The following is a 13,500-nucleotide window of genomic DNA, read 5'->3' on the forward strand; positions in this document are numbered from 1 at the left end:
AGTTGATTATTTGTATAGGGCCATATTATGCTTTTACTTATAACCGTGGAATCCTACTGAAGTCAATACAATTATATGGGTTCTGTAATCAATCTTCACCTTTTATGGCATTTTAAAGTTGGAATCAGGGTAAGGCACTAGCTAAGTGCATGTCTACACTGGAATGGGCAGTGTAATTTCTGTCTTGGGTGGTCATAGCCACGCTAGCTCTGATTGAGTTAGTGCACTAAAAATAGAAGTGTAGACATAACAGTGTGAGCATCGGAATGGGCTAGCTGTCCTGCGTATGGTCTAGTCTAAAACCCTAGGTACCCTCGCCAATCCCTCTGCTTGTGCTGCTACATCCACACTTCTATTTTTAGCATACCAGCTCGATCAGAGCTAGCATGGGTCTGTCTCCCTGAGGTGGAAATTACACCTCCAGCTCCAGGTTAGACATACCCATTCAAATGCTATCTAACAGACTGACATCAAGGGCATAGGCCAAACAGCAAAGACCTATGTGGTTTTGAAAAGTCCTAAGCTATGTCCATCGTGCAAAGTTTCTGTTTGGAAGGATCTCCTGACTGGAGAAAATTAGCAGCCTTCTAACTTGATGACCCGAGCATATAAATCTCAGCATTCAGAGCTATTGTGGACACGTAGGAGCATCAAGTTATGACCCCTCCAACGGAAACCTGATATCAAAGTGGCAATATCCAAACAGCTGCTTAATTACCCATAGCAACAAGATAATCATCATGCAGATTATATCTATATCCTTGAGCAAGAAGAAAAGAAAATTGTCAGCTCTCACTTTACAGAGTCAAATATAAGTGATTTAAAAATTCTTCAGCAACTGTGGAGAGACTGATAAAGCTAATCTAACCATTAGTAATCACCATTGTATAGGATAGCAAACCAAAGCCTTTGTTCAAAAGCAGTTCTTTATACTTTAAAAAATCTTTTCAGGAACACCCAGGGGCCTGATTCATCACAGTGTAACTCCAGCTTCTGAATGTAACTACATTGATTTCAGTGCAGTAACAATAGTGTAAAACTGGAGTAAAATAGTAATGGGTAGGCACTTCCTTCTGAAAGTAAAACAGCTTGGAACTCCGAGCTCGTTGCATTCTGTACTGGTACCATGCAGTCAGCACTGACCCAAGAATAGAGATTATAATAATTTCTGGGTTTTGACAGCAAGAATTTAAGGTAATTTTTCTTCACAATTTCAGTAATGTTCCTCTTTGCTTTGCTGCTTAGCTCTGCTAAGTAGATTTTAGTTTGCATAATTAGTTAGACAGGAAACAAAAATGGTAGTTTTATGATAAAAATAATTAAAGTGATTTATGAAGGAATAAAAACCGTCTTCCAAAGAGTACAGTAAAAAAAATAGAAACATATTCACAGTGGTTTATGCAAAACATATCTGATCCCTTATTCTAAGATGTCCTTCTAGATTACCCCTGAAATGTGAAAATGCTTTTCACATATCTATTTCATGGTGGTTTATAATTTTTTACTTAATATTTCCTTTATCACAAACCCTGTAATTTGGTTGTAGTATTCCAAAGTGTTAGAATTGCTTTTATAGTAGTTAGTTCACAAGATAGGTATGTGAATATAACAGTTAAGCGTCTCTCTTTGCCTAGTTTCAGAGTGGTAGCCATGTTAGTCTGTATCAGCAAAAACAACGAGGAGTCCTTGTGGCACCTTAGAGACTAACAAATTTATTTGGGTTTAGCCCATGAAAGCCTATGCCCAAATAAATGTGTTAGTTTCTAAGGTGCCACAAGGACTCCTCATTCTCTTTGCCTAGTTTTACATTTTTCCCATTAGTTACCTGTACTATACAGCAAAAAATGCTTTTCCAATGTAAATGAAAAATCGGTCCCATTATTCTGTTCTGTGTTTTGTCAAGCTGAAGATTAAAACTACTGTAAATTCTCTAAAAAAGAAAAGGAGTACTTGTGGAACCTTAGAGACTAACAAATTTATTTGAGCATAAGCTTTCGTGAGCTATAGCTCACTTCACCCACGAAATGATCATCATCACGAAAGCTTATGCTCAGATAGTTTGTTACAGTCTCTAAGGTGCCACAAGTACAATTTAAGGTAAAGGCCAGGTTGCAGGATGGAATATTGATTACAGTGCCAATGCAAGCCCATAGGGGGCCATAAGCAGGAATATTTTTGTGGGCCCTTCACCCATGCTCAACACATACTAATAATTAATAGGAGACCCCCTTGAGCTGCTCAGGGCCCTAAGCAATTGCTTAGTCTGCTTATGCCTAGCGCCAGCTCTGCCTAATGACTCCTCCCCTAATTTGCCCCACAACGTGAAAGTTCTTTCGGTCTCCCTATGATGGCCTCTTTTCAGATCCCTGTATGTAGTTAGATACTGTTGAATATATTACTCTAATGAGATTATATATAGAAGGCAGTGTTTCTGTATAGCTTTGAAAGTACTAAGATGGTGTGAGTGTAGTGTCCCAGCCGTCCAGCTCCATGAACAAGTCTGAGCTGCCATTCAAATGTCTGAGATTAGGGCAGAAGTCAGTCCCAGAAAGGAGACCGTCAGACAACACATTTTCTGTTACCACATTAAGGGCCAGAGTTTCCCGATTCAAAATGGATCATGAAAATTGTGTGTACCATTGTATGTGTATTTTGCATATGCAGTTACTCCAGTTACACAGCAAATTGAGTGACTGTGCATGCAGATGGTTAATTAGGCACATGAGATGCAGCTACCCAGTTTACATAGAATCATAGAACTAGAAGGGACCTCGAGAGGTCATCTCATGGCAGGACTAAGTATTATCTAGACCACTCCTGACAGGTGTTTGTCTAACCTGCTCTTAAAAATCTCCAGTTATAGAGATTCTACAATCTCCCTAGGCAATTTATTCCAGTGCTTAACCACCCTGACAGTTAGGAAGTTTTTCCTAATGTCTAACCTAAGCCTCCCTTGCTGCAATTTAAGCACATTGCTTCTTGTCCTATCCTCAGAGGTTAAGAAAAACAATTTTTCTTCCTCCTCCTTGTAACAACATTTTACATACCTGAAAACTGTTTTCATGTCCCCTTCAGTCTTCTCCTTTTCAGACTAAACAAACCCAACTTTTTCAATCTTCCCTCATAGGTCATGTTTTCCAGACCTTTAATCATTTTTGTCGCTCTTCTCTGGACTCTCTCCAATTTGTCAACATCCTTCCTGAAATATGACGCCCAGAACTGGTCACAATATTCCAGTTGAGGCCAAATCAGTGCGGAGTAGAGAAGAAGAATTACTTCTCATGTCTTGCTTACAACACTCCTGCTAATACATCCCAGAAGGATGTTTGCTTTTTTTGCAACAGCATTATTGTTGACTCTTATTTAGTTTGTGGTCCACTATGACCCCCAGATCCCTTCCCACTGTACTGATTCCTAGGCAGTCATTTCCCATTTTGTATGTGTGCAACTGATTGTTCCTTCCTAAATGGAGTACTTTGAATTTGTCCTTGTTGAATTTCATCCTATATACTTAAGACCATTTCTCCAGTTTGTCCAGATCATTTTGAATTATAATCCTCTCCTCCAAAGGACTTGCAACCCCTCCCAGCTTGGTATTGTCCACAAACTTTGTAAGTGTACTCTCTATGCCATTATCTAAATCATTGATGAAGATATTGAACAGAACCGGACCCAGTACTGATCCCTGCAGGACCCCACTCATTATGCCCTTCCAGCATGACTGTGAACCACTGATAACTACTCTCTGGGAACGGTTTTCCAACCAGTTTTTCACCCACCTTACAGTAGCTGCATCTAGGTTGCATTTCCCTAGTTTGTTTATGAGAAGGTCATGAGAGACAGTATCAAAAGCTTACTAAAGTCAAGATGAAAAGGAGTACTTGTGGCACCTTAGAGACTAACCAATTTATTTGAGCATGAGCTTTCGTGAGCTACAGCTCACTTCATCAGATGCATACCGTGGAAACTGCAGCAGACTTTATATATACACAGAGAATATGAAACAATACCTCCTCCCACCCCACTGTCCTGCTGGTAATAGCTTATCTAAAGTAATCATCAGGTTAGGCCATTTCCAGCACAAATCCAGTCAAATTAAAGTCAAGATATACCACATCTACTGCTTCCCCCCCATCCACAAGGCTTGCTACCCTGTCAAAGAAAGATATCAGGTTGGTTTGACATGATTTGTTCTTGACAAATCCATGTTGACTATTACTTATTACCTTATTATCTTCTAGATGTTTACAAATTGATTGCTTAATTATTTGCTCCATTATCTTTCTGGGTACAGAAGCTAAGCTGACTGGTCTGTAATTCCCCAGGTTGTCCTTATTTCCCTTTTTATAGATTGACACTATATTTGACCTTTTCCAGTATTCTGGAATCTCTCCTGTCTTCCATGACTTTTCAAAGATATTTGCTAATGGCTCAGATATCTCCTCAGTCAGGTCCTTTAGTATTCTAGGATGCATTTCATCAGGCCCTGGTGACTTGAAGACATCTAATTTGTCCAAGTAATTTTTAACTTGTTCTTTCCCTATTTTAGTCTCTTCTGATCCTACCTCATTTTCACTGGCATTCACTGTTAGATGTCCAATCACCACCAACCTTCTTGGTGAAAACCGAAACAAAGAAGTCATTACGCACCTCTCCGATGTCCACATTTTCTGTTATTATTCCCCTTCCCCCCCATTGAGTAATGGACCTACCCTGTCCTTGGTCTTCCTCTTGCTTCTAATGTATTTGTAGAATGTTTTCTTGTTACCCTTTATATCTCTTGCTAGTTTACATATACAGCTGCAGTAATTACATGCTCAAATTAGGCACATAATTGTGTGTGCAACTTGTTTGAAAATCTGACATTTTTTATTAGTTGACTTAGATGTATTGCAGTGTCAGATTTTATCAATCACTTTAATGAGTAAAAAAAAAAATCTTTCTGACAGTTAAACACTCTTATTTCCATTAAAGTGACGCACAAAAATCATGCTATCCTGGATTCTAGGAAAGATGAATGTTAAAATTTTAAAAAGTAAAAGCTTTTTAATATGTGAATTGTTATATGACATTGTAATCTGTAAAAATCAAACACTGTTTCAGGTGAAATTACTTATGGAGGGCGAGTTACAGACACCTGGGATCAGAGGTGCCTGCGTACAGTCTTAAAGAGGTTTTTTTCTCCTGAAACATTAGAATATGATTACAAATACTCCAAATCAGGTAAATACAATTAGAATTGTAGAGGATTTCCATTTAGGTTAATGCAAACTGTTTGTCTATCACATTTTTTTATGATTTTGTGTATTTAATTCTGTATTTGTATTGTAGAAAAATTCTGGTCTTTCTGTGATGGATCTCACATCAGTCAATGGGGTCTGGTTCTCTCTGTGTGTCTAAGAACTGGATAACAAGCTTAGTTAAAGTCTCCCTAGTTTTTTATTGAGAAAAATGTCTCTTGCCCCACAGAGGACATTATTGGTAGTGTATCTCCTTCCATTCCCACAGACAGAAGTCTCTGACTCAGAAGTATATTTTCCAAAAAGAAGCTTTTGGCCCAAATTTTGCAGTATTTGAGAACCTGTGAACCTTGAGGTCTGTTGTGGACTTCCTCAGATTTTCAGGGACTCCGTAGAATGTGGGTCTTCTGTGAAAAGTCACTATGTAAAATGTTAACTTCTTACTCTGATCCTTGCACCTGATTCTCTTCTCACACTATTTTTACACTACACTAGCCCCATTGACGTCCATGGAGTTACTCATGATTTACTCCAGTGTAAATGAAAGGAAAATTAGTCCCACAATATGAATATAGTTATATCTGCTGAATTTAGTGACAAAACTATTTTTGCTTGTATTATATACTTCAGTTAGCACTGCTGAGCCAACACAATTAATGGTAATAATTGTCAATTCTAACTTAGATCTTAGAACACATTGCAAAGATGAATAAACATTATTATCTCCATTTTACAGATGGGGAAACCGAAGCACAGAGAGGTTAAGGATGAGATTTGCAAAAGTGCTCAGTCCACTCGGTTCCCACGGTTCTCAAAAGGGCTCATCTTAATCTAAACACTTTTTAAAATATGGCGCCCCAAATAGGAACTCATAAGTGGCTCATGGTCACATAGTGAGCCAATGGCAGCACTAGAAATAGAACCCAAGTCTACTGACTTCCTGTCTAGTGCCATATCCAGTGGATGATGCTATCCCCATAAGAAAGAGAGAACTGGATTGTATCTAATCCTTCTTGCACATCAACAGACTTGTTTGCTAAAATCCAATAAATTACAGTTGAGCAAACCCACTGAAGACAATAGGGTTGCCCAGGTGTCATCAAGGGCATAATCTAAAGACAAAGAGCTTGTGCATGTGTAATTGAGGGCAGAATTTGGCCTGCAGAACCTTTATGCTGGGTAATTGTGCGTGAGAACCTATCTTGACTTGCATATCCAGGGTGAATGGCAGGAATAGCAGATTAGGAAAAAAACCGTATTTTTACTTGGGACCTGAGCATATCTGATCTGGAAATGCCAGAGAGATGACAAGCCTCGAACTCCACTGCTATTTTTACAGAGCCACTTCTCTGATTAGAGCTGTACTTTAAAGTCCTTACCAGAACTGGCCCCATTAAAGGACTTAGGGGGGCTAAAAGTTTAGCACAACCAGGAAGATTCCAGTATTGCTGTAGGGTTTATAACTCCCAATGTATCCTGCTGATGGTGCTAAATCTTTTTACTCTGGCCATCTTCAGGGAGAAGGGGAGCTCTCTTGCTTCCCATTAAATATTGAAAAGCTGCATAGCACCATGCTCAACAGGTGTTTGAGGTGGATCCCACTGCTACAAGCACTGCACATTGTCAGCATTCTCTGCCTGAAATATGTGGCCAGAGTGTCAAACTAAGAGATGATCAGAGGGACATTTCTCACTAATTTGGGAGCATTTTATACCCCCTTTGCACTGTTGCAAATGACTACACAAGGCACAGTGCAATGGAGAGTCAAGCCCATCAAGTTTGGATCTCTCCTCCTTGAGTTGGGCTACTCCTAAGATTCCTTTTTTCAGGACTGCGGCACTCACCCCCTCCCCAGAAAGGCTCTTCCACCTCCCTTGTTATCAGTGTGAGGCAGTGAACCACCTGTCTCAGTGACTCACCAGAACCCACTTCACCATTTCTGTATCTATTTGTGGTACTTGTATGGCACCCATCATGGTAGCCTCTGAATGCCTGGCAATCGTTAATGTACCTATCTTCCCACAACCCCTAAGAGACAGGGCAGTGCTATGATCCCCATTGTACAGTTAGGGAACAGAGGTACACAGAGGGCAAGTGACTTGCCCAAGGTCACACAGCAACTCTGTGGTGGAGCAAGGACTTGGGCCCAGATCTCCAAAGTCTGAGGCTTGTGCCCTGACCACTGGACCCTCCTCTGCTCTGTCCTACACACACAACTTCAATACCCTTAATGCCATTTATTCATGTCCCTTTATATGTATTTCCCTGGAAGAACAGGGGGAGCAGAGAAGAGAATTTAATTTCAGTTTCTTGAATAGCCATCACAGGCCAGTGACAGATTGCACTTACTTCAGTCCAGCACTTATCATCTCAGCCACACCAGTCTTTCCTTCTTCCAGGCCTGGTAGTTACGCTGTTAACAGATGGCAATTAGTTATGAGTAGTTAGCCCTCGTTGTGTAAGTTGCTGAGTAGCTAGAAGCCTCCAAAGAGGAAAAGCACTGTAATGACCCACCGGAGAGTTGGAAGGCCAGTCAGGAACTAACCTGGGGCTCACTATACCAGTGTGAGTTGCCACTTCAGCTCAGCAGTCAAGCCTGTGAAAGCCGTTTGTTTCTTTTTATTTTAAATAAAGTTTGTTCTGTCTATGGGATATAACAAGCAACATCCCATATCCTGCTCCTGTTTTTACATTGTTTCCTCAGGCAACAAATATCCAGTTGTTTTTCTGTTCCAGAATATAACCTGTTTGCTTCGAAAGTTCTAGTTCCTCTGAAATGCTAAGACACGCTAATGCAAAACATGAAAATGTGAGACTTTTGGCCCTACCTTTGTAAAATTCTGCCTCTAACAATTTTATAGTGTCAGAATCTGATATATGCCTGTCACTCATAATGAAAAATGTTACCATCCAAATGTATTTTAAAGCATATTCGTATAGATGTTTTGTTGTTTACGTGGTGAATTCCTTTAGTTCTTTGAATGTGCTTTCAATAATTTAAGTTTTTCACTAATAATATACAATATATACATTTTGACATTTCCATACATTTTTGCTCATTTATTTCACAATAAAACATTTTAATGTGGAGTCTGTATGTGCATTTCTGTAATAGGTATATATTTTGCCCCTATGGCTGATAGTTTGCAAGATTATAAAGACTATATTGAACATTTTCCTTTGATCGACGACCCAGAAATATTTGGAATGCATGAGAACGCCAATTTGGCTTTCCAGGTTTGTAGGCTTTTCTTAAATACACGTTCTAAATTAATTATATTAAATGAATTATACTATGTAGCTTAAAGGGAGAATTTGATTTAATAATTATAGTTTGTTAAGCAGAAATAACAAGCAGGAATTGCTAGGCAATCCACCCTAATCATTAGATTTATTTTTTCCCATATGTAACTCCCGAATGTTTTCTTTAACCAGTTTCCTGTCAAGCTGCATTTTAATGAAGTGCACCATGATTTATGCTGGACAGTTGTTTATTGACATTGATTCTATCCTTAGTTTTACACAAATCAGCCTCTTCTCATGGGACATTATAATTCCTGATTAGACGGATGAGAGATGTGAAGGAATACTGACAACCTGTTCAGAACACACACATTTATATTTATTAATTTATTATATTTATGCATTTTCCCTGGAGGGACCCAAACAATCTTCCAGAATCCTTAAATACCACCCTCATAGTAGTCTAGGAAAAACAGCATTACACACATACAAACACTCATTAAAAATAGCTAGATAATGTGGTTGAGAATTTGAAAGCAGACTAGGGGATTTAGACACAGATGGGTGGGACTCAAGTGATCTGGGTTCAGTTTCTGGCTCCACCAAAGAATTGGTGGCCTTAGGCAAGTCACTTAAACTCTGTGTGTCTTTGTTCCCTATCTGTAAAATGAGGATAGTGATACTTCCTTTCTCCCACCCTTAGAATTATCTATTTAATTTAAGAGCTCTCCAGGAGAGAGACTGTCTCTTATGATGTGTATGTACAGCACCTACCACAATAGGGCTTTGATCTTGTTGGGTAGCTTCAAGGTGCTACTATAACATAATGATCTTTCATTAATTTAGTGGAAGTTAAGTGTCTAAGTCCCCTAGACTGCTTTGAAAATCTCAACTACACACTCTCTCTTCCACACACAATACACCATTGAAAAGCAATATCTTTTGTCTGTCATAAGCACTGAATTAGAAAAACATCCACTTTTGCTTGTAGTATAATATTAATTCTAAAAACTAGACTAATGTAGCAATAAGCTTACGGCCCAGCACCATAAAAGCAAAAGACTGTCATACCACGTAAAAAACCAGAAGATAAACTACACATTATCTAATAAACTTTGGTCCTAGGGGTTTGAAGCAGGGATTTTATAACTTCCAATACTAAGATAATTAAAAACATTAAAATTTTAACTCAACTCCCTTAACTTTATAGTCTCATTCAGTATATACTGCAGTAAGTTTAATGAACTAATTTAGAAACATCCTGAGAAAAAAATGCCCATTTCACACTTTTCTGTAGAAAGCAGCAAAAATTAATGTTAGTTTTAGATAAGTCAGTGGGGAAAATATTAACAAATCTTTTTTATCTAATTTTAAATGTTTGTACTGAATTCCAGCAGCATCAAAGGTCTGGAATTCAGTGCAGTGGAATGGATGCATTTTATAAGAGAGAAGTTGAGAAAAATGATACCCATTATGATAAATATATAACACACTCAATGATCATGGGGACTTATTTCTTATGGTAACAATAGCTGGTCAAAAAAGCCACCTAAAAACAGAGCAAAGTTCTATTTACAGATTTCAATTACATTTTCAAGTAAATTCAAGAATGAAAATATCATGAACAAATGCTAAAGTTTTCCTTGGAAGTAATTGGTTCTGAATATAAACACCTAAAAAAAAACAAGAGAGAGATTAAAATATTTAAGTAATAACTTGTGATGGCAAATTTTTAAAGGTACACGGCTTTTCTGTTTTTCTCTTTGCAGCGTAAAGAGACTAGCACTTTAATCACAACAATACTTGAGGTTCAGCCAAGATCAACTGCACAAGGATCAGGAAAAAGCAATGATGAAATTGTTCAAGAGCTTGCTAGCACTATCTTGACAAAACTGTCTGGTAGGATAGTGGTGTTAATGTGTTTTTGTCAATATTACTGCATATATATAATGGTATTTGGGAAAAATATGTTTGTTTGTTTGTTTTTTTTGTTTGTTGATAAAGAACCTTTTGCTTAATTCCTTATCTAGGAAAAGTGTTATCACTGGAGGTATATGGTGGTATCAGACATGAATGTATCTCCACACTGAAACAATAAACATACATGTAACTACATGTAAACAGAACTTGTTAAAATGGATCAAAAATATACTGTACTTTAAATGATAAAAGGGGAAAAAACCAACAATTCATAATTAACCTATAGCACTTGCTTCATACGAGGGAGATTTTCACAGGGACAAGGCATGGTTAGGCACCTAACAATCATTTGTGCCTTTGAAAATCATGCCCCAAAGTGTTTACTGAGACAGAAAACATACTAGAATTCAAAACATTTTGTATGGATAATCAAAATATCCAGATTTACACTAGCTAGAATATACATTTATAGAGGATAACAACTTTTATGCTTCAGAATGTAAAACGATCAACAGCTGTGTGGGGTTAAGACTACACTGTCATCATAGCTATGTTATTGCACAGTGATAATGGTTTATGCCTTCCTTTAAAGCATCTGATACTGACCATTACTGGAGACAGGATATTTGACTAGATAGAGCAGAGAGAGACCAGTGGTCTGATCCAATATGGCATATCCTGCTAGTTGTGTCTGGTATATAGACACAGTGGGGAAGACATCCCCAGAGAAGGGTGGTGGTTCAGGTGCTTAAATCCTGTAAAAGTCAATGGACTTTAAGTACGTGCTTTAAAGTAAAGCACACGCTTACGTGTTTTCCTGATTTTTCTTAGTCAAAAAGATCTCTTCCTTAATGTTTATTCGTGAGTGTGAGAGGACGGCCTATAAAATGAGAACAGAAAGAGAAAATATTCTCAGCTTGGGGCTAAACCCAGTGCTGTATGGCCTGGCTGTAGACACCTGCCTTCCCAAAGGCATTCTCCCTTTTCCATTTTCTAAACAGCCACTCTTAAATATCTTCCCTCCAGCACCTATTCAAGAAGAGGGGCAAGCTTAACTGGCACTAACAACCTGTGCAGTGGAGAACAAAGGGGAGCCTCTGCACATTGGGACAGGAAGTTTAAGATGTGCAACTAAAGGCCCCAGTTCAGCCATCAAACCTGCACAGCGAGTCATCATTTAGCCTCACAGAAAATCCTGAGGAAGTCAATGGGAGTCCATGCTGCCAGGCTCTTATGCATACACAGAACCCCATTGACTGCAGTGGCATTCCAAGCAGGCAGAAGGGTCCTACCATGTGATTCTGATTGCAGTGTGAGGGCATAAATTATGTTGTGAGATTTAGCTATTGCATATAAATGCAGTGTTAAGAGATCCTTCCATAAAATAATGTGCCTAAGAGCTGGGGGAATGTAGTGCCAATCTTTAAAAAAGGGAAGAAGGAGGATCCTGGGAACTACAGGCCAGTCAGCCTCACCTCAGTCCCTGGAAAAATCATGGAGCAGGTCCTCAAAGAATCAATCCTGAAGCATTTACATGAGAGGAAAGTGATCAGGAACAGTCAGCATGGATTCACCAAGGGAAGGTCATGCCTGACTAATCTAATCACCTTCTATGATGAGATTACTGGTTCGGTGAATGAAGGGAAAGCAATGGATGTATTGTTTCTTGACTTTAGCAAAGCTTTTGACACGGTCTCCCACAGTATTCTTGTCAGCAAGTTAAAGAAGTATAGGCTGGATGAATGCACTATAAGGTGGGTAGAAAGTTGGCTAGATTGTCAGGCTCAACGGGTAGTGATCAATGGCTCTATGTCTAGTTGGCAGCCGGTGTCAAGTGGAGTGCCCCAGGGGTCGGTCCTGGGGCCGGTTTTGTTCAATATCTTCATAAATGATCTGGAGGATGGTGTGGATTGCACTCTCAGCAAATTTGTGGATGATACTAAACTGGGAGGAGTGGTAGATACGCTGGAGGGCAGGGATAGGATACAGAGTGACCTAGACAAATTGGAGGATTGGGCCAAAAGAAATCTGATGAGGTTCAATAAGGATAAGTGCAGGGTCCTGCACTTAGGACGGAAGAACCCAATGCACCGCTACAGACTAGGGACCGAATGGCTAGGCAGCAGTTCTGCGGAAAAGGACCTAGGGGTGACAGTGGACGAGAAGCTGGATATGAGTCAGCACTGTGCCCTTGTTGCCAAGAAGGCCAATGGCATTTTGGGATGTATAAGTAGGGGCATAGCGAGCAGATCGAGGGACGCGATCGTCCCCCTGTATTCGACATTGGTGAGGCCTCATCTGGAGTACTGTGTCCAGTTTTGGGCCCCACACTACAAGAAGGATGTGGATAAATTGGAAAGAGTCCAGCGAAGGGCAACAAAAATGATTAGGGGTCTGGAACACATGAGTTATGAGGAGAGGCTGAGGGAACTGGGATTGTTTAGTCTGCAGAAGAGAAGAATGTGGGGGGATTTGATAGCTGCTTTCAACTACCTGAGAGGTGGTTCCAGAGAGGATGGTTCTAGACTATTCTCAGTGGTAGAAGAGGACAGGACAAGGAGTAATGGTCTCAAGTTGCAGTGGGGGAGGTTTAGGTTGGATATTAGGAAAAACTTTTTCACTAGGAGGGTGGTGAAACACTGGAATGCGTTACCTAGGGAGGTGGTAGAATCTCCTTCCTTAGAAGTTTTTAAGGTCAGGCTTGACAAAGCCCTGGCTGGGATGATTTAATTGGGGATTGGTCCTGCTTTTGAGCAGGGGGTTGGACTAGATGACCTCCTGAGGTCCCTTCCAACCCTGATATTCTATGATTCTATGAATGTGTCATTAAAACTGTTCACCAGAAAACAATGAAGATTCCCCTAGCGGAACAAAGGCTGAATCTTGTTGCTATGATATCCTGTCATACCAATTAGTTTGTCAGAACATAAGATTTTCTAAACAGTTGTGACTGTTAAATCCTTGTACAATAATTACAGTTTTTTAAATTATGCACCACTGTGCTGTTAATATGCAAACACGTCAGGTGCAATTATCTGCATGTGGTGTTTTTTTCTAAACTCTTGCCCCAGCTAGCGAAATATCACTGAAATTCTCT

At 39.4% G+C, this 13,500-nt stretch overlaps 1 protein-coding gene across 1 annotated transcript in view; it reads left to right on the forward strand.

Annotated features, from left to right (window-relative positions):
* Positions 1-13,500, forward strand: part of DNAH6 (dynein axonemal heavy chain 6) — a 182,414-nt gene that overhangs the window by 156,653 nt on the left and 12,261 nt on the right. Inside the window, exons 69-71 of the mRNA XM_077818058.1 lie at positions 5,104-5,223; positions 8,356-8,477; positions 10,253-10,382. Coding sequence (XP_077674184.1) covers positions 5,104-5,223; positions 8,356-8,477; positions 10,253-10,382 — 372 coding nt within the window. The remainder of the gene's footprint in view (positions 1-5,103; positions 5,224-8,355; positions 8,478-10,252; positions 10,383-13,500) is intronic.

This window comes from Eretmochelys imbricata, chromosome 5 (genome assembly GCF_965152235.1).
Source record: "Eretmochelys imbricata isolate rEreImb1 chromosome 5, rEreImb1.hap1, whole genome shotgun sequence".
NCBI lineage: Eukaryota > Metazoa > Chordata > Testudines > Cheloniidae > Eretmochelys > Eretmochelys imbricata.